The following is a 22,028-nucleotide window of genomic DNA, read 5'->3' as shown; positions in this document are numbered from 1 at the left end:
GCAGTACTAGCAACAGTGGAATCACTAGTGTATACTACATATTTGCATTTTTTCAGCTGTGTCATCTGCACCCCATGTACACTAATGCTTTCACTATAATGCTAGACCAACAATGGGAAAATCCTCAGTGTAAATACAGCCACAGATAGAGATTGGAGTAAGGCAGGAAGCCAGCATGTGACTCTGGCATCTTACAGTCCTCAAGTGACTAGTGCAGGGGTGGGCAAACTACAGCCTACGGGCCAGATTCGGCCTGCTAGCCGTTTTAAGCCAGCCCTCGAACTCCCGGTGGGGAGCAGGATTTGGGGCTTGCCCCACTCCAGCGCTCCAGCTGGGGCGCAGGGTCGGGGACTGCTCCACACGGCTCCTGGAAGTCGCGGCATGGCCCCCCTCCGGCTCCTATGCACTCCAATGGCCCTCTCCAGCGCGCCAACGGAGAAGGGACACGCCGCTGCTTTCTGGAGCCACTTGAGGTAAGCGCTGCCTGGAGCCTGCACCCTTGAGCCTCTCCCCGTGCCCCAACCCTCTGCCCCAGCCCTGATCCCCCTCCTGCCCTCCAAACCCCTCAATCCCAGCCCAGAGCACCCTCCTGCACCCCAAACTCCTCATCCCCAGCCACACCCCAGAGCCCACATCCCCTCCCATACTCCAACCCCAATTTTGTGAGCATTCATGGCCCACCATACAATTCCTATTCCCAGATGTGGCCCTCGTGCCAAAAAGTTTGCCCACCTCTGGACTAGTGCCTCCTTCTCCACAACAACTATGAAACCCGAAGTGTGAACTCAAGTGTATTGTGAAATGGAGATTCTGCAAATGAAACCACTGGAAATAACACAGAGTACCACTCACAGGGAAAGCCTGGAGGGCTGGTATTCTGGTAGCATTGTGCTACCCTGGTTATGAACCTCATTGCTTAAGTGGGCAATAAAGTTTTCAAAATGGCCACAACGATCCCAGAATTTCTGTGAAATGCAAACATCCAGGTGTTTCTAATTGGAAATATTATAAAATAGTTGTTCATAGAGCACCCAACCGTATATGGAAAGAAAACAGCCCCGAGAAGAAATAGACCTTGATTTGGCTTCTAGACTTGCAATCCCAGCTATCACCTTTAAACACACACCTCTAAATTCCAGAGAAATATTGACAGACTCTCTTGGTGTTCTACTGCATCAGTCTGATTTACCCAGGGCTTTCTTATCTTCCTGAATGAGGACGGAAAGAGCCAGCTATTCCCAAAGGCTCCCTTTAAACCTGGGGAAGAATATATAAAACCTTCCCAGGTTTCACCTATGAGGCAACTATAACATCCATATAGAGATTATAAAAAAACCAGAGAATAAAAGTGAACAGAGAAATAATTATGAATCAGAGGATGGTTTATTATGCACCTCCACATCAGCATGAATACGGAGGTATACCTATCTCATAGAACTGGAAGGGACCTTAAAGGTCATTGAGTTCAGCCCCCTGCCTTCACTAGCAGGACCAAGTACTGATTTTGCCCCAGATCCCTAAGTGGCCCCGTCAAGGATTGAACTCACAACCCTGGGTTTAGCAGGCCAATGCTCAACCCACTGAGCTATCCCTCCCCCTATGCCTGGCCACATCCAAAAACGTCTATAAACCCAGTCTCCCAGTTAAACTCCCTTTACATCCCTCATTGAGCCTCAGACAGGGGTTAATAACAGAAAATGAAGCTCAGTTCTATCTTAGAATATTCTAGATTCCTGGTATCCCTCATACAGAGCTGGCCACTGAGTACGTGACAAAAAGGAGGGAAGTTCAAGCCCAGTGTGCACCTTCTACAACATTCTCCTTAAACCATCTGCTCCTGTTGTTGGAGGATGCAAGAATGGCAAGAAAGAAAAAGCATCATTAGCATTGAAAACATCAGTGGCCTGCTTACCACACACCTTAAAGACCCATTAATGCCCAGTTAGATTTATAGCTGACAAGAGGCAATTCCTTCTACATGCCGCACAGAGATACCGAATGCAGGTGCCATATGGGTTGTTCCCAAAAGAAATGTGCTGTAAAATAAAGTCTCCAGCCAGATTTTACTAGCAGATTCATAGTACCACCACCCCCACCAGTACCAGGTTCCTAACAAAAGCAAAAATATTTTAATTCACAAAACAAGGCAAATTCAGACAGATAGATACCCCCAAATTAAGTGGAAAACACAAAAGGGTGGTGTGGGTGAGTAATTCAGCCCCTTCACAGGCCAATCAGAAGAGAAGCACTTGGACCATTTTCTCCAGTGGTGACCAAGAACCTGTGCATCCCATTTGGCTGGCATTCCTTTAATGCCACAATGAAGAGGGCAGGGAGGACATGTCCAACTCAATGTTTTCCATGCTAATGATGTTTTTCAATTCCATTCATCTCCCCCCAACCATCTCCAAGAGAAGGAGAAAGAGTGCACACTTCCCAGTTCAATGACCCATTTGTCTCCTCCAACCCAGCACAAAAATAAAAGATGTGTTTGTCTCAGGGTAGGTTTACACTTGCCGGCCGGGTCGACGCGGTGAGTTCGACTTCTCGGAGTTCGAACTATCGCGTCTGATCTAGACGCGATAGTTCGAACTCCGGAAGCGCTGTGGTCGACTCCGGTACTCCACCACTGCAAACGGCGGTGGCGGAGTCGACGGGGGAGCCACGGAGTTCGACCCCGCCGCGTCTGGACAGGTGAGTAGTTCGAACTAGGGTACTTCGAATTCAGCTACGCTATTCACGTAGCTGAATTTGCGTACCCTAATTCGAACCCCCTTTTTAGTGTAGACCAGGCCTCAGTGGCACTCTTCCTTCAATTAGAACAACAAGCAACCTCTTGGAGAAGTAATGGATCAAGCAGAGGGACTGGTGCTCAAGTGAACCAATGAATCACTTCTTTGGAACAGCAAAACCCCAAGAAAAAGTTACATTCTTACACCACAGTATTTAAATGGTTAACAGATGATGCAACAATGCACTTGGGACTCTGTTTAGAAAGTTTGCAAACGCATCCAAGCCCTCCCAGGACACATTACTGGCCCAGTACAGCAGATTTGCCACTTACAGGCCACAGGGAGACAGAAGCAGCTTACGTTGGACCTTCTGTTGAGGCTAATTCTTTCCTCCTCCCACAGCCTGATTAACAGAAATATGTCCCAGATACAGATACCAGCTATGATCCGATTTGTCCCAATCCCAGCTCAAGCGGCTTTACACCACCCTACTAACAAGATCAGCACCGACCAAACAGGGCTTATCCAGGCTGATCAGAGATGGATTAGATAATGAAACCCTAACTGTGTAAGCTGTCTGCTAGTGCCAGGGCTGAGAGAGAGTGAAGAATAAGAAATTCAATATACTTAGGGGTTACATTAGCACCTAACGCACACTTTGTGCCCAGCAGTAGCCTCTCAATATCCAGTTACTATCCTGAGTCTCTCTTTGTGACCTAGTTTTTCAATTCTATATACACAGACAAAAAAGCATCATTAGGTTTATGGAAGAGTTACGATTTTTCAGTAATTGGGAGTTGATTTATTACAACATTACGCTCTTCTTCCTTATTCCGATTCACTGTCTGCCTAAAGGTGACATTAATATGTAATGCTTTAACATAAAGGAAATTGTGATAGATATGGCAGTTCAGGACCCCTTCACAACCTTTACAAGCTCTACAGGCACAGTCTCAATGTTTTGAAGACAGCAGCTACAAAGCTTAGGACCTCTGGAATAGTAACTAGAGACTGTAAAAGACCTGCAGGAGCCACAACGTAAGGTCAGTGGTTTCATATTATTTCTAGCTTCCATAAAATCTCCGATACTTACAGATCCTATATATGTGCAATTCACAATTCATAACTTCTGCAAGCATCATGCCTCATTTATACATGGAGGATTTGCTACAAAATTAGTGACTTCAAAAGTTAAAAGTGTTTGGGCACTCTTTCTCATGATGGAAAATCAAGTATTAAATTTTTACATTAAGGCACTGTAGTTATAAGAATAAATTTCCAAAACATTAAGAACCATCAATTTTTCTCAAAACAATAACTCAAAAATTACTTGTCTGATTAGCCTCAAATTTTCCACTGGCCCAATCCCAATCACCAAAAAAACCTTCCAAAAAATAAACAAACCACTCTCCTCTGGCCTAAAAATAATCATGTGAAACTTCGGATCAAGAGGACTTTTAATGTAATTTTTTCCCCATGTTGCTAGAATTGTATGTCTGCCTACATTACCTGAATGGAAAACATTCATACAGGGGCGGCTCTAGACATTTCGCCGCCCCAAGCACGGCGGCATGCCGCGGGGGGCGCTCTGCCGGTCGCCGGTCTCGCGGCTCTGATGGACCTCCCGCAGGCATGCCTGCAGAGGGTCCGCTGGTCCCGCGGCTTCGGTGGACCCTCCCCAGGCACACCTGCGGGAGGTCCACCAGAGCCACCTGCCGCCCTCCCGGCGACTGGCAGAGCGCCCCCCGCGGCATGTCGCCCCAAGCACGCGCTTGGCGTGCTGGGGCCTGGAGCCGCCCCTGCATTCATATATATTATTTAATATTTGTATTGTGGTAGCACTTAAAGGCCCCAATCAGGGAATAGGGTCCTATTACGATAGGCACTGTACACACACACACACCAAAAATACATTCTCTGCCCAACTTTAGGTGGGCCTTTTTCTACACAAAAGTTGCACCAGTTCAATTTAAAACTTGAGTTTATTTAATTTGGTTAAATCAGAGCAAACGCCTGTGTGAACAAACATATTGGTAAACTAATTGTAAACCAAATTAGCCACCATTATTTAACCAAACCAGTGCATCTCATGTGTGTACACAAGAACAACGACATATGTCCTGGCTTTCAACTCCTATAAGCTGGAAGAAGTTCATATCAGACTGTTCATGTATTCATTCATAATTATCAAGCTAGATGCAATATACAAGGTTCCCTTCTATTCTCAGCAGCTTTTCCTGTGCACTCACGCAGTCTTCATACTTCAAGACCTCTATACCAGGGAAAATATCATTGCAACCAGGGATGAAGAGGGAAGTGTGTGCCAGGGGCGGCTCTACGCATTTTGCCACCCCAAGCACAGCAGTCAGGCTCCCTTCGGCGGCTTGCCTGCGGGAAGTCCCCGGTCCCGCGAATTCGGCAGCAGCCTACGGGAGGTCCACCGAAGCCGCGGGACCAGCGGACCCTCCGCAGGCATGCCTGCCGCCCTCACGGTGACCGGCAGAGCGCCCCCCGCAGCTTGCCGCCCCAAGCATGCGCTTGGCGTGCTGGTGCCTGGAGCCGCCCCTGGTGTGTGCTTCCTGGCAGCCCCTGGAGGTGCAAGGGGCATTACAAATTGAATGTGTGATGTTCCAAGTCAAGTTCAGTTGATATAATGGTGTGAGAAAGGAGGGATACGAGGGAAAATGGGGGTTGAGTGTGACGAGACACAGAGAGATAACCAGGAAGGGCCAGACACACAGGAGATCTCCAAAGAAATACTTCCTGCTGCAAGGTAGTTAAAAAGAAGCCTCCAGCATCCAATCTGGAAATAACCAGAAAATAAAAGTGAAGAAAAATTGTATTGGCACTTGGGAAGGGGTCAGGAGAGAAACATGTTAAATGGGACATAAATCTCCCTTCAGAGACTATTAACAAAAACCACAACACAAACAGAAAAAATATGATGAATAAATCTCGTTATTTTCAAAGAGCTCCAACACAGTGCAAAAAAACAGCAGAAAGAAGCACTGAGACCACCCGCTTACTTGTCTAGCAGAAACACACTGCGTAAAATATCTCCAGAGAGAAAATAAAAATAAAAACACTCCAAACAAATGCATCTGAAAAAGGAGAGAACATTTCATTAATGGTAATCAAAACATACAGGGGCAGGAAGATAGAAGACTCTTTCGTGTGCTGACATATCTGTCTTCAAACTCTAATAATAAGAGGTGCTCTTTTTGCCAATCCTGGGAACAATCCACATATGCTGCAGAAATACCCTCTGGTTTACCAGCTGCACCTCCAATCAGACATTATTTACAAACACACAAGAGCAAGATCTGGCTAAGTGTCATTGATTATTAGAAACACACACGCACGATGGCCGAACCATTTGCCTTTGCCACTCCCATCCGTAGCATCTCCCAGGGCAGCGCTGCCATTACACAGACTGTGATACAGTACACAGAAGCTACAATCAGAGGGAAAATATCCAGCCGTGCGGGAATGAAAGGCCCAGTGAAGAAGAGAAACAAGACTGTCCCCGGAAGAAATGTACCCTTGATAAATTAAAATAGTATATTGTGATGACGTACCCATGTGAATTCATAAACTCATGCCCATCTATATCTATGGGAGAGTAGGCTCTAAGATTACGGATGAGATCCTCCTTGCTCCCTCATGTTATCCAAGACACCTCTGCTCCATACACTGAATACTCCAATCCCAAGACGCCTCTTCCCATCCTGTAAACTAGCACTGAACTCTTATTTTCTATATTCTCCCATTCATTAAAAACTGGAAAAAGCAGAAGAAACAGCAACAACAAGAAAAGTAGTAAATGAAGTCCACAATAAGCAGCTGTCACCAATCTGAGGCACCCAAGATAGAAACAGGCATCCAGTGACTCAGTGCAACAGACAGTGATTTGGCAAAAGAAAATATGTTAAAGGAGGGCAGTCCCCACATTGGATACCAACAATTCTACAACAGTCTTTGCAGTTTTAGATATTACTACACCTTTAACATCAGAAAAGTCAGTAGTTAAAAATCAAAACTATAGGATGGAATGGCGTATTTTTAAGGTTGTGTTAATTTTTTTTAATACATAGGCATATGGAACAGTAAAAGACATCAACTTGAAAATATCAGGTTTGAAAACCCTATACATTTTCTTGTTATAAATAATACCTCAAATAACTATTAACAACTAGATTAACAAAATATGTCTCGATTTTTATCCAGTTTGTTTACATTGTGCATTTGAAATCACTTTGCATGTGGTCAGTTTCACAATTTCTCTTATATAGCCCATCAGTTTCTTCGTTGTTCAGAAGACCCTTACAAACATCAATAGAACAGGGGGAAACAACCAAACTAAAACCCGTATAAATTTGTTTTTAAATGAATTTTAAAAAAATAAGCTCCGTTATTTAAGAGAGTGCTAGTAAAAATAACAGTTTGAGAACTAAGTGTGCCTTTAATCGAAACACTGATATCCTTAGGGCCACTCTCCAGAATCAGCACTGTATTCTCCATTAGAAACAGTAACTTTTTGGATTATGTTCGGCACTGGACAAAGAAGGGCGAAAACACCTCTCGGGAAACTGGCTTCATTTCTGCTGCAGGGACCATGAAGCTGCTGGTGGGGAATTGACCCACGACCCAAATCAACTCCACATCCCCCTCCAATCTCATTCCCCCACCTGCCCTGGGCCAGCCCGTGCCCCCCGGCTCCGGAGAGTGTCCCATCCCTACCCAGGTCAGCGCCGGCCTCCTCCTTCCCGCAGCCCACCTGGCCGGCTCCTTCCCCCCCCCGCGCTCTCCCGAGCCGGTCCCCGCGGTCATCGGCCCGGCCGGGTGCCCCCAGAGGATCAGCTCCCGATCCCGCCGCTCCTCCGATGCAAGGGTCTCGCTGACCCACACAACCCAGTTACGTGTCCCGCAGCTGGCGGGCGCCCCCCGAGCCTGCACCGACCCCCCTCCGGCTCCGGCTCCGCCTGCCGGCCCCCAGCGCAGCCTGCCCGCTCGGCCCGGGGCCCCGCTACCTGCATGCCGCCGCCGCCCGCCTCCGCCTCTGTCCTCAGCCGCTTGCTGTGGCCGGTCTCGGCGCCGTCCCCTCCGGGCATGGGCTGCTCCAGCTCCGGCTCCCGCTTCACGCCCCGGGGGGCTCCGCCGCCGGGGAGAAGCTGCTGCTGCTGCTGGGGCTGGGTCCCCTCCGCCATCCGAGCCGGACCCCCCGGCCGCCCCGCGTCCCCTGGGGGAGCCGCCGCCGCCGCACACTGGCGCTAGGGTCCCCGCTTGGCGCGATAGCCCGGTGGCGCTGCGGGCCCGGCGCAGCCGGGGCAAGGGTCAGGGAGCGGGCTCAGGAGCTGCAGAATCCGCCCCGCAGCAGCCGCTCCGCCGAGCTAGTCAGGCACTGACTCGGGCCGGCCACGGGGGAGGGGGGGGAGGCGGGAGCAGCAGCCGGGGAGCGGAGGGGAGGGGCCGGAGCCCCTCGGCTATCTCCGGAAACGCCAGCTCGGGAGCCGAGGCGCCACGACCCCCGCTCGGCAACCTTCGGGCATGGGGAGGGGCGGGGCCTCGGCAACTTTCGGGAATGGGGGAGGGCGGGGCCACACACAGAGCGGAGGGGACGTCGAGCCTGGGTGCCCAGAGGGCGGGGCGGGCTAGGACAGGACAGCGGGGGTCTGGGGCAGCTCTGTGCCCAGGGGCGGGCTCTTCCCTGCCCCAGCAGGGTGGCTGGCTCAGCGGCCGGCACGGGCACGCCCGCCGCCGCTTTGTTCAATGGTCCCTCAACCCCACTCAGCTCTTGAGCCCTGGGGCGGTGGGATCCGTGCCTGGCTTGGCTGCCCGGGGGTAGTTTTCAACGTGTGGTGCCTCTTAACTTCCTGGCAGGGCTGCGTGTTCTCAGGTTATGAGAGACAGGAGCCCCCTCATATGCGTAGCTTACTAGGCACTGATATGTGTATCTTTGGCATGGGCCCAATTGTTTGGCCCCGGGCTGGACTACACACTCCCACTCTTTTCAGTCTCTCTTCATACATAAATCTGTCCAGCTCTCTACTCATTTTCAGTGCCTGGCTTGGAAATATCTCCATTTCTACTACATCTTTTATGAGGTAGGGTGACCAAAAGTGAATACAGTACTCTAGGTGAAGGCAAACTCTCAACTTACATAATGGCATGAAAAGTAGGGTTGTCAATTAGCTTTAGGTAACTGAAGCAAATAACAGAAAACAAATTAACAAGATTTTTTAAAATGGCAAGTAATCATAGTTTTAATCACACCGTTAATAAAATACCAATTTAAATTTATTATAAATATTTTGAGGTTTTTCTACATTTTTAAATCTATGGATCTCAGTCACAACACAGAATACAAAGTGTATAGTGCTCACTTTATATTAGTTTTATTATAAATATTTACACTGTAAAATTATAAACAAAAGAAATAGTATTTTTCAGTTCACCTCATACAGGTGTTGGAGTGCAATCGCTTTATCGTGAAAGTACAACTTACAAATGTAGAAATATTTTTACATAACTGCACTCAAAAACAAAACAATGTAAAACTGCAGAGCCTACAAGTCCACTCAGTCCTACTGCTTGTTCAACCAATCACTAAGACAAGTTTGTTTATATTTACAGGAGATAATGCTGTCCACATCTTATTTACAATGTCACCTGAAATCAATCAATATATTTGAAAATGTTAAAAAAAATCAAAAAATATTTAAATTGGTATTCTATTATTGTTTAACTGTGTGATTAAAACTGTGATTAATCATGAGTTTTTTAATCTCACAATTAATTGTGATTATTATTTTAATCATTTGACAGTCCTAATTAAAATATTTTCGGGCCTGTTCTTTATATGATACAACTTTACTTGTTTTTCTGTCCGCTGCAACACATTATGAATAGTCAGCAAAAACCTCTTCATGATGACCAGATCGTCTTCCCATGTGATTTAACAGTTGACTTAAAACCCAGCAATGTGTATGAGTAGTTCAAATCATTCCCTCAAATTTGCTTCTCCTGGCATTTCTTAACATTTAATTTCATTTACCACTGGGCTCCCATTTACCTGTCTTTGTTAGGTACATCTGGAGTTTTTCATTTTTATCTAGTCTTGACTAGATAATTTGACTAGATAGTCATGAATAAATAATTTTATGTCAGCTGCAACATTTGCCACCTCACTATTCATCTCCTTTTCCAGATAATTAATAAACAACATTGAACCTAGAAAGAAATCTAAACATGCACCAGTGTTAATCATTCGTCATCTTGAAAACTGACCATTTTTTCCTACTCTGTTAGCTATTGCTTCAGGTTTGTTGACACAGGGAAGTTTTATCAGTTGTATTGGTATAATTTTACCAGTACACTTAAATCAGTATAATTATACCAGCACAACTCCCTGTGTGGACACTCTTATTCCAGTTTCAGAGTGGCTTTTTCTGGTTTATCTTAAACCCTTTCCAATGTGACACAAGCTAAATTGGAAAAAAAAGGCACTGTTAGGCCTGGTCTATATTTAAAACTTCAATCAATCTAGCTACAGTACATAGCTCAGGACAGTGAAAAATATCATGCCCAGTGCAATGTAGTCAGATCAACCAAATGTTCACTGTAGATGCAGCTTGAATTCTTCCATCAATGTAGCTCCCACATCCCAGAGAGGTGCATTAACTACATTAACAGAAAAAAACCAATCTGTCAGTGTAGGAACATCTACACTACTGCAGCACAGCTGCAGCACCATAACTATATTGCTGTAGTATAGGCATATCCTTATACTGGAATAAGAGTGTCCATACAGGGATTTATACTAGAATAACTATATTGGTTTTAATTCTCAAGTTAGGGTTTACCGGTATAACTTGCCAGTGTGGATTAGCCCATAGGCCTTGTCTACATGAGAGGTGTTTTGTTTTGTTTTAAACTGGGTGAGGCCGAGCTTCCCACCCATTTTGTTTGCTATTTGATAAATTTTCAAATAGAGACCAGTGGAAACCATGCAGTTATTTACCCTTCATTTTGTTTCAGTACCTGAAGCTGTTACATAGGAAAAGACGGTTACTCACCGTGGTAACTGTTGTTCTTCGAGATGTGTTGCTCCTATCCATTCCAGTTAGGTGTGCGCGCCGCGCGTGCACGGCTCTCCGGAACATTTTTACCCTAGCAACTCCAGCGGGCCGGCTGGGCGCCCCCTGGAGTGGCGCCGCTATGGCGCCGGATATATACCCCAGCCGGCCCGTCCGCTCCTCAGTTCCTTCTTGCCGGCTACTCCGACAGTGGGGAAGGAGGGCGGGTCTGGAATGGATAGGAGCAACACATCTCGAAGAACAACAGTTACCACGGTGAGTAACCGTCTTTTCTTCTTCGAGTGATTGCTCCTATGCATTCCAGTTAGGTGATTCCCAAGCCTTACCTAGGCGGTGGGATCGGAGTGAGACGTGGCAGAGTGTAAGACTGCTGAGCTGAAGGCTGCATCGTCTCTGGATTGCTGCACCAACGCGTAGTGGGAGGCGAAGGTGTGGACAGAAGACCAGGTGGCCGCTCTACAGATGTCCTGGATGGGGACATGGGCCAGGAAGGCGGCCGACGAGGCATGCACTCTCATCGAGTGAGCAGTGAGGCGGCATGGTGACACGCGAGCAAGCTCGTAGCATGTCCGAATACATGCCGTTACCCAGGAGGAAATCCGCTGGGAGGAGACCGGCTCGCCCTTCATGCGGTTGGCGACTGCTATAAACAGCTGGGTCGAACGCCGGAAGGGCTTCGTCCGCTCGATGTAAAAGGCAAGGGCCCTGCGGACGTCCAGGGTGTGAAGCTGTTGCTCCCGAGGGGAAGTGTGCGGCTTCGGGAAGAAGACCGGGAGGAAGATCTCCTGGTTGAGGTGGAACGCCGACACCACCTTAGGGAGGAAGGCCGGGTGTGGTCGAAGCTGCACCTTGTCTCCGTGGAAGACGGTGTATGGTGGACCAACCGTTAGAGCACGGAGCTCAGAGACTCGTCTTGCGGATGTAATTGCGACGAGGAAGGCTGTCTTCCAGGAGAGGTAGAGCAGAGAGCACGTGGCCAGAGGCTCGAAGGGCGGTCCCATAAGCTTGGCCAGAACGAGGTTTAAATCCCAGGTCTGGGCAGAACGCCGCACCGGCGGGTACAAGTGGTCCAGGCCTTTAAGGAAGCGGGAAACCATCTGGTTGGAGAAGATGGACCAACCTCCCACAGATGGACGAAAGGCGGACACTGCTGCCAGGTGTACCCTCAAGGAGGAGACCGCCAGACCTTGCTCCTTAAGGTACCAGAGGTAGTCCAGGATAGTAGGGACAGGGACTACGAAGGGATTGAGTCCTCGTTGATCACACCAGAGCGCGAACCGCTTCCATTTCGCAAGGTAGGTGGAGCGAGTGGAAGGCTTTCTGCTCTCTAGCAGGACTTGCTGTACTGCCGCCGAACAGTCCCTCTCTGCGTGGGTCAACCACGCAGGTACCAAGCTGTAAGAAGGAGGGACTGCAGGTTCGGATGGCAGAGTCTGCCGAAGTCCTGTGTGATGAGGTCCGGCCATAACGGAAGGGGGATGGGATCCCGAACGGAGAGCTCGAGCAGCAGGGTGTACCAATGCTGCCTCGGCCAGGCCGGAGCTACGAGTATGACGTGGGCTCTGTCCCTCCGAAGCTTCAGTAGCACACGGTGCACGAGCGGGAACAGAGGGAAGGCGTAGAGGAGGCGATCCGTCCAGGAGTAAAGGAAGGCGTCCGACAGGGAGCCTGGCGAGCGACCCTGGTATGAGCAAAACAGGTGGCACTTCCTGTTCTCCTTGGAGGCGAATAGGTCTATCTGGGGAAACCCCCACCTCCGGAAGATTGTGTGCACGACATCTGGACGGAGGGACCACTCGTGGGAGAGGAACGACCTGCTGAGATGGTCGGCCAGCGTGTTCTGCACTCCCGGAAGAAAGGACGCTTCCAGGTGAATTGAGTGGGTCACGCAGAAGTCCCACAGGAGCATCACTTCCTTGCAGAGCGGGGAGGAGCGGGCTCCGCCCTGTTTGTTCACATAAAACATCGCTGTCGTGTTGTCCGTGAACACCGCTACGCATTGGCCTTGCAGACGGGCGTGGAAGGCGTGGCACGCCAAGCGAATTGCCCGCAGCTCCCGGACGTTGATGTGGAGGGAGAGCTCCTGGGGCGACCAGAGACCCTGGGTGTGAAGGTCGCCCAGGTGTGCTCCCCATCCTAGCGCCGAGGCATCCGTTGTCAGCGTCACGGACGGACGAGGAGGGCGGAACGGGACTCCTGCACATACAACCTCTGGGTCCAGCCACCAGCTGAGCGAAGCGAGGGTAGACTTCGTGACCGTGACCACTCTGTCTATGGAGTCGCGGTGCGGGCGGTACACCGACGCTAGCCAGGATTGAAATGGGCGAAGGCGCAGCCTCGCGTAGGCGGTGACAAACGTGCACAACGCCATGTGGCCCAGGAGGCGTAGGCAGGACCGAACCGTCGTAGTGGGAAAAGCATGCAGGTCTCGGATGATGGAGACCATCGTCTGGTGTCGAGCGGAAGGGAGGCAGGCCCTGGCCACTGTGGAGTCGAGGACCGCTCCGATAAATTCCACTCTCTGCGATGGAGTCAGTGAGGACTTCTCGGCATTGACGAGAAGGCCCAGTGCCCGAAACAGGGAGGGTATCTCGGCAATTTGATCTGTTACCAATTGGTGGGATGGCCCTCGAACCAGCCAGTCATCGAGATAAGGGTAGACGTGAACTCGACGACGGCGGAGGTCTGCAGCAACTACCGCCATGCAGTTGGTGAATACCCTCGGCGCGGTGGATAGGCCGAAGGGTAGTACCGCAAACTGGTAGTGTGCACTGTTGACCATGAAACGCAGATAGCGTCGATGGGGAGGGTAGATCGCGATATGGAAGTACGCGTCCTTCATGTCGAGGGCGGCAAACCAGTCTCCCGGATCCAGGGAGGGAATGAGGGTCCCCAAGGTTACCATGCGAAATTTGAGCTTGACCATGTACTTGTTGAGCTCCCGGAGGTCCAGTATGGGTCTGAGGCCTCCTTTCGCCTTGGGGATGAGGAAATAACGGGAATAAAATCCCCTGCCCCGCCTGTCTTGCAGCACCTCCTCTATGGCACCCAACCTCAACAGCGTCTCGACCTCTTGCAAGAGGCATTGCTCGTGAGAGGGGTCCCTGAAGAGGGACGGGGAAGGTGGGTGGGAAGGAGGGGGCGAAATAAACTGAAGGCGGTAACCATACTGGATAGTACGGAGTACCCAGCTGTCTGATGTTATTTGGGACCACGCCAGGAGGAAGCGGGAAAGGCGGTTGCAAAACAAAGGGGTTGGATCCTGGGAATAGACTGATGAGCCGTCCTCGGGCGTCCCATCAAAACTGTTGTTTGGGCCCTTGCGGGGCCTTGGACGACGCCTGGGCCTGGTTGCGCCTGCTGCCGGAAGGTCTACGGCGGTTTAGACCGTTGCGCCGACTATTATAGGGCCTTGACCTGGCCTGGGTAAAAGGCCGGTAGGGCTGCTGCTGCCGGAAAGAGCGCCTCTGGGTAGCTGGTGTGTGCATACCCAGAGTGCGGATAGCTATACGACCGTCCTTCAGGGTCTGTATCCTGGAGTCCGTTTTCTCTGAGAACAGACCGTGAGTCTCAAAGGGCAGGTCTTGCAGGGTATACTGCACTTCCGGCGGCAAGGTGGAGGACTGCAGCCAGGAGATGCGACGCATAGTCACTCCGGAGGCCAAAGTTCTGGCCCCTGAGTCCGCCGAATCCAGAGCAGCCTGGATGGAGGACCGGGAGGCTTTTCTGCCCTCTTCGACCAGAGCCGAGAACTCTTGTCGGGAAGCCGTCGGGATCAGCTCCGAATATTTAGTGAGGGACACGAAAATGTCAAAAGTGTACCGAGCTAGGAGGGCTAGCTGGTTTGCAATCCGCAGCTGGAGACCCCCCGCTGAATACACCTTCCGGCCCAACAAGTCCATGCACCTGGCGTCCTTCGACTTCGGCGCCGGGGCTGGCTGTCCGTGCCTCTCCCGGTCGTTAACAGACTGGATGACGAGTGAGTCCGGAGCGGGGTGCGTGTACAGATATTCGTATCCGGTGGGGGGGACCGAGTATTTACGTTCAACGCCCCTTGCAGTAGGAGGGACGGATGCCGGCGACTGCCAGATGGTAGTGGCATTTTTCTGTATTGTCTTAATAAACGGGAGGGCCATCCGCATCGGGGCCTCCGCGCCGATGACGTTGGTCACCGGGTCTTCGTCTTCCGGGACCTCCGCCACCAGGAGGTCAATGGCTTTTGCCACCCTGCGAAGAAGGTCCTGGTGGGCCCGCAGGTCAATCGGGGGAGGGTCCGCCGTAGCGGCACCCGCCACCGCCTCATCCGGAGAGGAAGACGAAGACAGAGTCTGTACCACCACCTCTGTCGGTGGCTGCTCCGGGGCTTGGGAAGTTGAATCGTGCCCCGGATGCAATGCGGGATCTGACGGCGACAGTGTCTCCCCCGGTGGTGTTGGGGGAGGCCTGCTCACCGTGGCCTCTGGCACCCTGCGTTCAGCACCTGCTGGGCGCTGGGGAAAGGGGAGCCCTTGGGGCTCATGGTAGGCCCAGGGGACCCAAAAACCCCACTGCTGAGGTCCAAGGTCCTGGCTCTGGGTGGCAGCCTGGAGATCTGTCCCGCTGCCCACCTGGGAGGAAACGGATGGCTGACGCGAAGGCCACGGGGGGGCAGAGGCGCTGATGAAGTGCGCCGTGGAAGGAGGCAGCTTGTCCCCGGACGGTGCCGAGGATCAGTGCCGGCCGTCACGGTGCCAGGATGAAGATCTGGACCGTCGACCATTTCGGTACCGGGAGCCTGAGCATGACCTCGATCGTCAGTGCCGAGAGCGGCTTCGGGAGTCGCGATGTCGAGATTGGTACCGGGAGCTGGACCTCCGACGGTACCGTCGGTCCGGTGACTGGGACCGTGAGCGTCGCCGGGAGTGCGACCGGTACCGCGATACGGAGCGGTACCGGGACTGCGACCGGTGCCGGGACGGGGAGCGGTACCGAGACGGAGATCGGTGCCGGGATCGGGATCGACGAGACGGCGACCGTTGCCTGGATCGGGACCGGGTCCGAGGCTTGGAGCGTCGTCCATCCCGTCTGTCGGGGGTCGGGGGCTGCATCATTGCCGGCTTGCCCACCGACTGAACAGCCCGCACCGGCGGTGCCGGGGGCCGGAGGCTCGGTGCCTCTGCGAGCTCAATAAGCTCTCTCGCCGTCGCAAATGTCTCAGGCGTGGACGGGAAATGCAGCTCGACCGCGGTCGGCACCGGGGAGCAGGGAGATACCGGACTCGACGGCTCTTGAGGTGCCGGAGTCAACGGAACCGTGCACGACTTGTGCACTACCACAGCCGGTGCCGGAGGTGCCAGTGATGGCTGGGTAAGCTGTCCTGAAGCTGAAGGCTTAGGAGCCGCTTGCGCCGTCTTCCGCTTCCTCTGTGGGGAGAGGGAACGGTGCCGGGACTTCGGTGCCGTCTGCGACTCTTTAGCTGCGTCGGTACCAGGACGGCTCGGTGCCGCTGGTGCGCTGCGCGCCGAGGACGGTTTCGGCGGCGCCAGGGACGGAGCGGGAGGCTGAAGTGCCAACTCCGTAAGGAGCTGTTTAAGGCGAGAGTCTCGCGCCTTTCTCGTGCGCGGCTTAAACGCCGTGCAAATCGGGCACTTATCTGTTCTATGAGATTCCCCGAGGCAGCGCAGGCAGGAGTCGTGCGGGTCGCCGATGGGCATGTGCCGCTGGCAAGCCGCACAGGGCTTAAACCCCGGTGCCTTGGGCATGAGCCCGCACCGGTTGTGGAAGAAGAGGGGCTAACCCCTCTAACTCCCTTACTATACTATATACAACTAAACTTACTCAACTAATCTAACAACTAAACTAAGTTAACCAACTATATACACTAAAGAAATGGAGAAACGCTAGGGCTGTGGAGGTGAGAGAGCACTCCACTGTTCCAACTGGCCGTCACGGGCGGTAAGAAGGAACTGAGGAGCAGACGGGCCGGCTGGGGTATATATCCGGCGCCATAGCGGCGCCACTCCAGGGGGCGCCCAGCCGGCCCGCCGGAGTTGCTAGGGTAAAAATGTTCCAGAGAGCTGTGCACGCACGGCGCGCACACCTAACTGGAATGCATAGGAGCAATCACTCGAAGAAGAATGTCTAGTTTTGGTACTGGAATAGGTCACTGGTCCATCTGGTTGGGCATCCCACCTCTGACAGTGACCACTCACTGATGCTTCAGAGGAAGGGGAAAAAAAACCTATAATGGATCATTCTAGCCAGTAGTGCACGTGGCTTTGAGAAGTCCTTCTTGACTCCCCAGATATCAGTTTATGCCCTGAAACCTGAGAACTGATTATCCTATCTCAGCATCTCTCTACAACTGTTACTATTGATCTTCAGGAAATTATCCAGCCATTGGCTTCTGAATTCCAATTACAATATTTGACTCCAGCCCTCCCATGTGCGACACTTTTCCTGATCCAGAAATTGTTTTCAAGGTCAAGTTAAAAAATAATTTCAACTAATGTATGTTTGCTGTGATGTGCCAGTTTGTGAGGACATGGTAGTCTCTGTATTCAATAGCAGTAAACCTACATGGAATAGCGCATACCCAGAGGAAGCTTAGATGCAGTTTCTGTCTGCCAGCATGCCAAGGGTAACTGCTTGGCCCCGTAGTCGTGATTAGATTCCACATGAAAAAGGCATGTCAAGGAAGATTAAACTAAAGTGTTAGATAAAAGCCTTCTGATATAGGCTGGGAATGGAGAGACTAATCAGTGGGCCACTACCCCATTCAGAGAAAACAACAACATAAAATCTACCTTCATCCTAGTTTTATGCACCATTCACAACCAATTTTAAAGAGATCTTCCGGATGAAGAATCCATGTAAGGACATTCCAGCAGGGAGCTCTGAAGTAGCAGCAGCTGCAGGGCTTAATTGAACAGCCTATCAGCCACTGGATGGCACTGAGGAGAACTTTCCAAAGTGCCCTCAGTTAATGAGCACATGCAAAGCTAAGGCAAGTTACTGTACCCTAGCTAAAAAACTGCCATAGAGCTACCACTAGTAGGTTCTGTGACACCCTCTGCTGTTCATAATATTTTATATTTCTATAGCACTTTCCATCCCATAATTTCAAACCCCATTACAACTGCTAATGCATTAACCCTCACAACATGCCTGTGGGGAAGGTACCATCTCCACTTAACTGAAGGAGAAATTGAAGCACCACAAGGTTAAGTGACATTCCCCCAAGTCACTCAGGAAGTCTGTGGCAGAGCTAAGACTATAACCCAGATCCATTAACTCCCTGTCACACAATTCAATCTCCTATTTATTGTAGGGAACATGTGAGACATACCAATACTTCCTCTTCCCCAATACTTTCACTACTGCACTTGCCTCGTGCGAGACAAAACAAATGCCCCGTCCAACATGTAAAAGGCTCAATAATCACCACAACTTTGCCTTCTAGAAATGAGGAGGGCACTTGTAAGTAAATCGTTACACCGGCAAAGGACTCATGGCAGGCTGGTGTGAAAAACTCTGCCTGAGCATACCCAGTACCTTTTATATGTTTGCTATCATGTAGGTTTTCTATGCTGGAAGGCACCACAAGAAAGGGCTAGAAGGAATAAGTTCTGGGATTCTGCTAAATATGAATCAGAGATCAGACAGCACTAAGACACCAGTGGGGAGCGGGAGAGGAGGCGCAATCTGTGGAAAGGACAAAAAGCTGGACTCCACCCTACACAACAGTCACTGCTTGGAGCAGGGGTGGCCAACCTGAGCATAAGAAGGAGCCAGAATTTACCAATGTACATTGCCAAAGAGCCACAGTAATATGTCAGCAGCCTACCCCACATCATCTCTGCCCTCTTCCCCGACTTCCAGCACCTCCCGCCCACCGGCAGCCACTCCCTCTCCCGATCAGCTGTTTGGTGGCATGCAGGAGGCTCGGAGAGGGAGGAGCAAGAGCATGGCAGGCTCAGGGGAGGGGGCGAGGCCTGTGGCAGAGCCAGGGGTTGAGCAGTGAGCACCCCCCAGCACATTGGAAAGTTGGCACCTGTAGCTCCAGTCCTGGAGTCGGTGCCTATACAAAGAGCTGCATGTGGGTCCGGAGCCACAGGTTGGCCACCCCTGGCTTGGAGGATGGGAGTGGGGACACTGATTTCTGGGAGTTCTAAGAAACAATCCTGAACTGAGACATTGCAAATAGCAAATGCAAATTCAGTGACCAGTCTTTGATCCCAAGTGTGGAGATCATCAGGCAATACCCAAGCAAAAGTTCAAAGTGAGCCTTTCCCCTCCACCACCACAACACTGAAATGTCCCTCTTCCTGTGCTTCTTTTGTCACCACTCAAGATGTGTCTCCTAATTCAGCCCACCCTTTCCTCGATCTCCTATCTCAGTCCCTGGTGACATTGTCTCTCTCCTCATTCCCAAGTTCTCGGTGATTCTGTTGCTCTCCTCAGAAGACCACTAGGGAAGTAGCGGTTTGACCTACACTGCTTGTTGCTGCAGTTTCTATCCTGCAGGTCAATTAGAAAGTGGAGGATGGACAGCTCTTAGGCCCAGATCCTCAAAGATATTTTGGCCTGGGCCGGCTCCAGGCACCAGTGCAGGAAGCAGGTGCTTGGGGTGGCCAATGGAAAGCCATCATTTACACTGAAAGTGCCATGTGCATTTATAATGCTGCAGAAGAAATATTATTAGAAGATTGGGATGGAAGGCACCAAGAAGTATTAGAGATGCGATCTTATCCATTGACAAGTTGATATGTCACCTGTACAAAATGTATTTCGAGCTATTTGCAAGTTTTAAATATTTACACATTTTTAAACAGCTGTCTCCGCTCTATACGCAGTCACACCCGCCCCTCCCACAAGCATATGCTGAAGAACAGGAGCAAAACCCCAACAACAATTTGTGTACAAGTCATGAAGATATTCTGGACAAGGTTTTCGAAGATGGGAAAACTCCATTGTATGTACACAATCACACATGCCTAATTTATTTACATAAACGCTAGGAATGCACATGAAAATTGGATGTTTGCATGAACACACAGCCAGCTAGGGGTGTAGCTGGCAAAGTGTATGCAGAAATCCTTTGGCTGCCAATTCAGCAAGGTACTTAAGCATTTGTCTAACTTTAAGCACAGGAGTAGTTTAATTGAAGTCCATGGGATTATTCACATGCTTAAAGTTAGGCATGTGCTTGAATACTTTGCTGAATCAAGGCCATGATTTGTGTGCACAGTCATGGTGTTTGTACACAGATGGCAGGCATGCACAATTGCACGCATCTGTCCTGGAATATGTGGTCCTCTCTGCTGATCATCAGTGCTCTCTTATCTCCAACAGAATGAGATTATTTCAAATGCAATTTACAATCCCCCCCACAAAATTCTGTGACTACCTCTCTCTCTGAATGTATTGAAACTCCAGACACTACCTAATCCCCTACAAAAGCCTAATTTAATTTTTAAGACACTTCAAACATGCCAGGCTTTCTAGCCCCAATAATGGGTTGCAGACTTCCCCATAGAAAAAAAAGGGGGGGAGGGACTGGACTGCAGCTATTCATGGTTCTCCTCAAACCTTGGGATCTCCAGCTGTGGCTGCTGGCAGGGAGGGGCAGCTAAACTAACAGTCTGTAGCAATCGGAAACCCAGTCATATTTAGTCATGTTTTCCAGCCCCTGCTCCTCTCATTTCTTCATGCTGAACAGCCATTTGGAAGCAGACCACAGCTACAAATCCAAACCAAAATCAAAGTGTTACCAGAAATCAAAAGGGGATCTCTCAGGTCTGTGGAGCTGCTGACAAAACTGTAGTGCTCAGGTAGGCAACTTATGGCCTGCGTGCCAAAGGCGGCACATGAGCTGATTTTCAGTGGCACTCACACTGCCCGGGTCCTGGCCACCGGTCCGGGGGGCTCTGCATTTTAATTTAATTTTAAATGAAGCTTCTTCAACATTTTGAAAACCTTATTTACTTTACATACAACAATAGTTTCATTATATATTATAGACTTATAGAAAGAGACCTTCTAAAAACGTTAACATGTATTACTGGCACGCGAAACCTTAAATTAGAGTGAATAAATGAAGACTCGGCACAGCTCTTCTGAAAGGTTGCCGATCCCTGCTGTAGTGTAATCCCTGACTGACTGACACTGAATTGGGACACATGCCTTCTGAGGTTATGGGCCAAGTGTACCAGATATCCTTTCTCTGACTCATGATTATCACTGTTATATGCACCCAAGTCCAGCCAGGGACTTGCCTCACACATTATTATTATTATTTTTATTCCAAAACACAAACTATGTTAAAATGGAGTTGAGATGGAGTCGACATATCGGTAATTTAGGGTAAAATACATTATAGGGATGTTGCAATAATCCCTCAAACAAGCATTATAAACCCAGGAAATTCACTGGTAAGAGTAAACTTGTAAGAAATCTAAACATGTGATTAAGTGATGAAAATAACTCTGCCCTGGAGTCATCAGATGCAATAACCATGTGATTGTGATGGAGGCATTTTAGTGTTTGTGTTCTCAGATTCAATTAAACTGATTTTTAAAGGCACAATCAATTTTTTTTATTTTCAAATGTCCTCCCATTGTGTTGTCACTACAGGTCAGAGTTAAGGTTGTTTGGGCACTTAATAGTGCATTTCTTACTTTAATGGGGTTAGGTTAAGTTGAACCTTAACACTGAATTCCCTGGGTTTGGAATGCTTGCTTCAGGGCATAATGACAACAGCTCTGCAATGCATTTCCCCCTAAATTGTGTCAACTTCATGTATAACATAAACCCATACAAATACAAAGAGAGAGACAAAAAAAACCCTGGAGACCTGCTCGCCTCACTCACTGTGGCTCATCTCTGCTCCTGGCACCTGGTGGTTTCTTGCTGTTCCCCTCTCCCAAAGACTCTCCTCTCTGAGTGGGACCAACTGCCCTATGGCCCCATTGGGGCCTGTTCCTCATCCCCATAGCAATGGCAGAGTCCCCTTCCCAGTCTATAGGCACCTCTGCCAAGAGAGGGGCTCTTTGGCCTACTCCCTGCGCTGCCATCCATGAGCCAGGGCCTCTCCCTGCTCCTAAGGGGCGTGTCAGAGTCTGGTTGCTATGAGGTCCTCTGTGGGTTTGTGGTTAGCTTGGCAGACGCTTCGCTGGCAAACTCCCTCCTCCACTTCTCCATGTCATCACCAGTCTCTGGC

General features: G+C 50.1%; 1 protein-coding gene across 11 annotated transcripts in view; it reads right to left on the bottom strand.

The window, feature by feature from the left end:
* Window positions 1-21,701, bottom strand: part of RBFOX2 (RNA binding fox-1 homolog 2) — a 262,724-nt gene extending 241,023 nt beyond the window's left edge. For 2 of the 11 annotated variants that reach the window (XM_044986573.1, XM_044986527.1), the window contains exon 1: window positions 7,763-8,092. In XM_044986573.1, coding sequence (XP_044842508.1) covers window positions 7,763-7,939 — 177 coding nt within the window. In that variant the 5' untranslated portion in view covers window positions 7,940-8,092. Of the gene's footprint in view, window positions 1-7,762; window positions 8,094-21,679 lie in introns of those variants that run through there. The other 9 variants (XM_044986501.1, XM_044986516.1, XM_044986568.1 and 6 more) reach the window with 8 other exon arrangements.
* Between the last annotated feature and the right edge of the window lie 327 nt (window positions 21,702-22,028).

This window comes from Mauremys mutica, chromosome 1 (genome assembly GCF_020497125.1).
Source record: "Mauremys mutica isolate MM-2020 ecotype Southern chromosome 1, ASM2049712v1, whole genome shotgun sequence".
NCBI classification, from domain to species: Eukaryota; Metazoa; Chordata; order Testudines; family Geoemydidae; genus Mauremys; species Mauremys mutica.
This window is presented reverse-complemented; position numbering and strand designations above follow the sequence as displayed.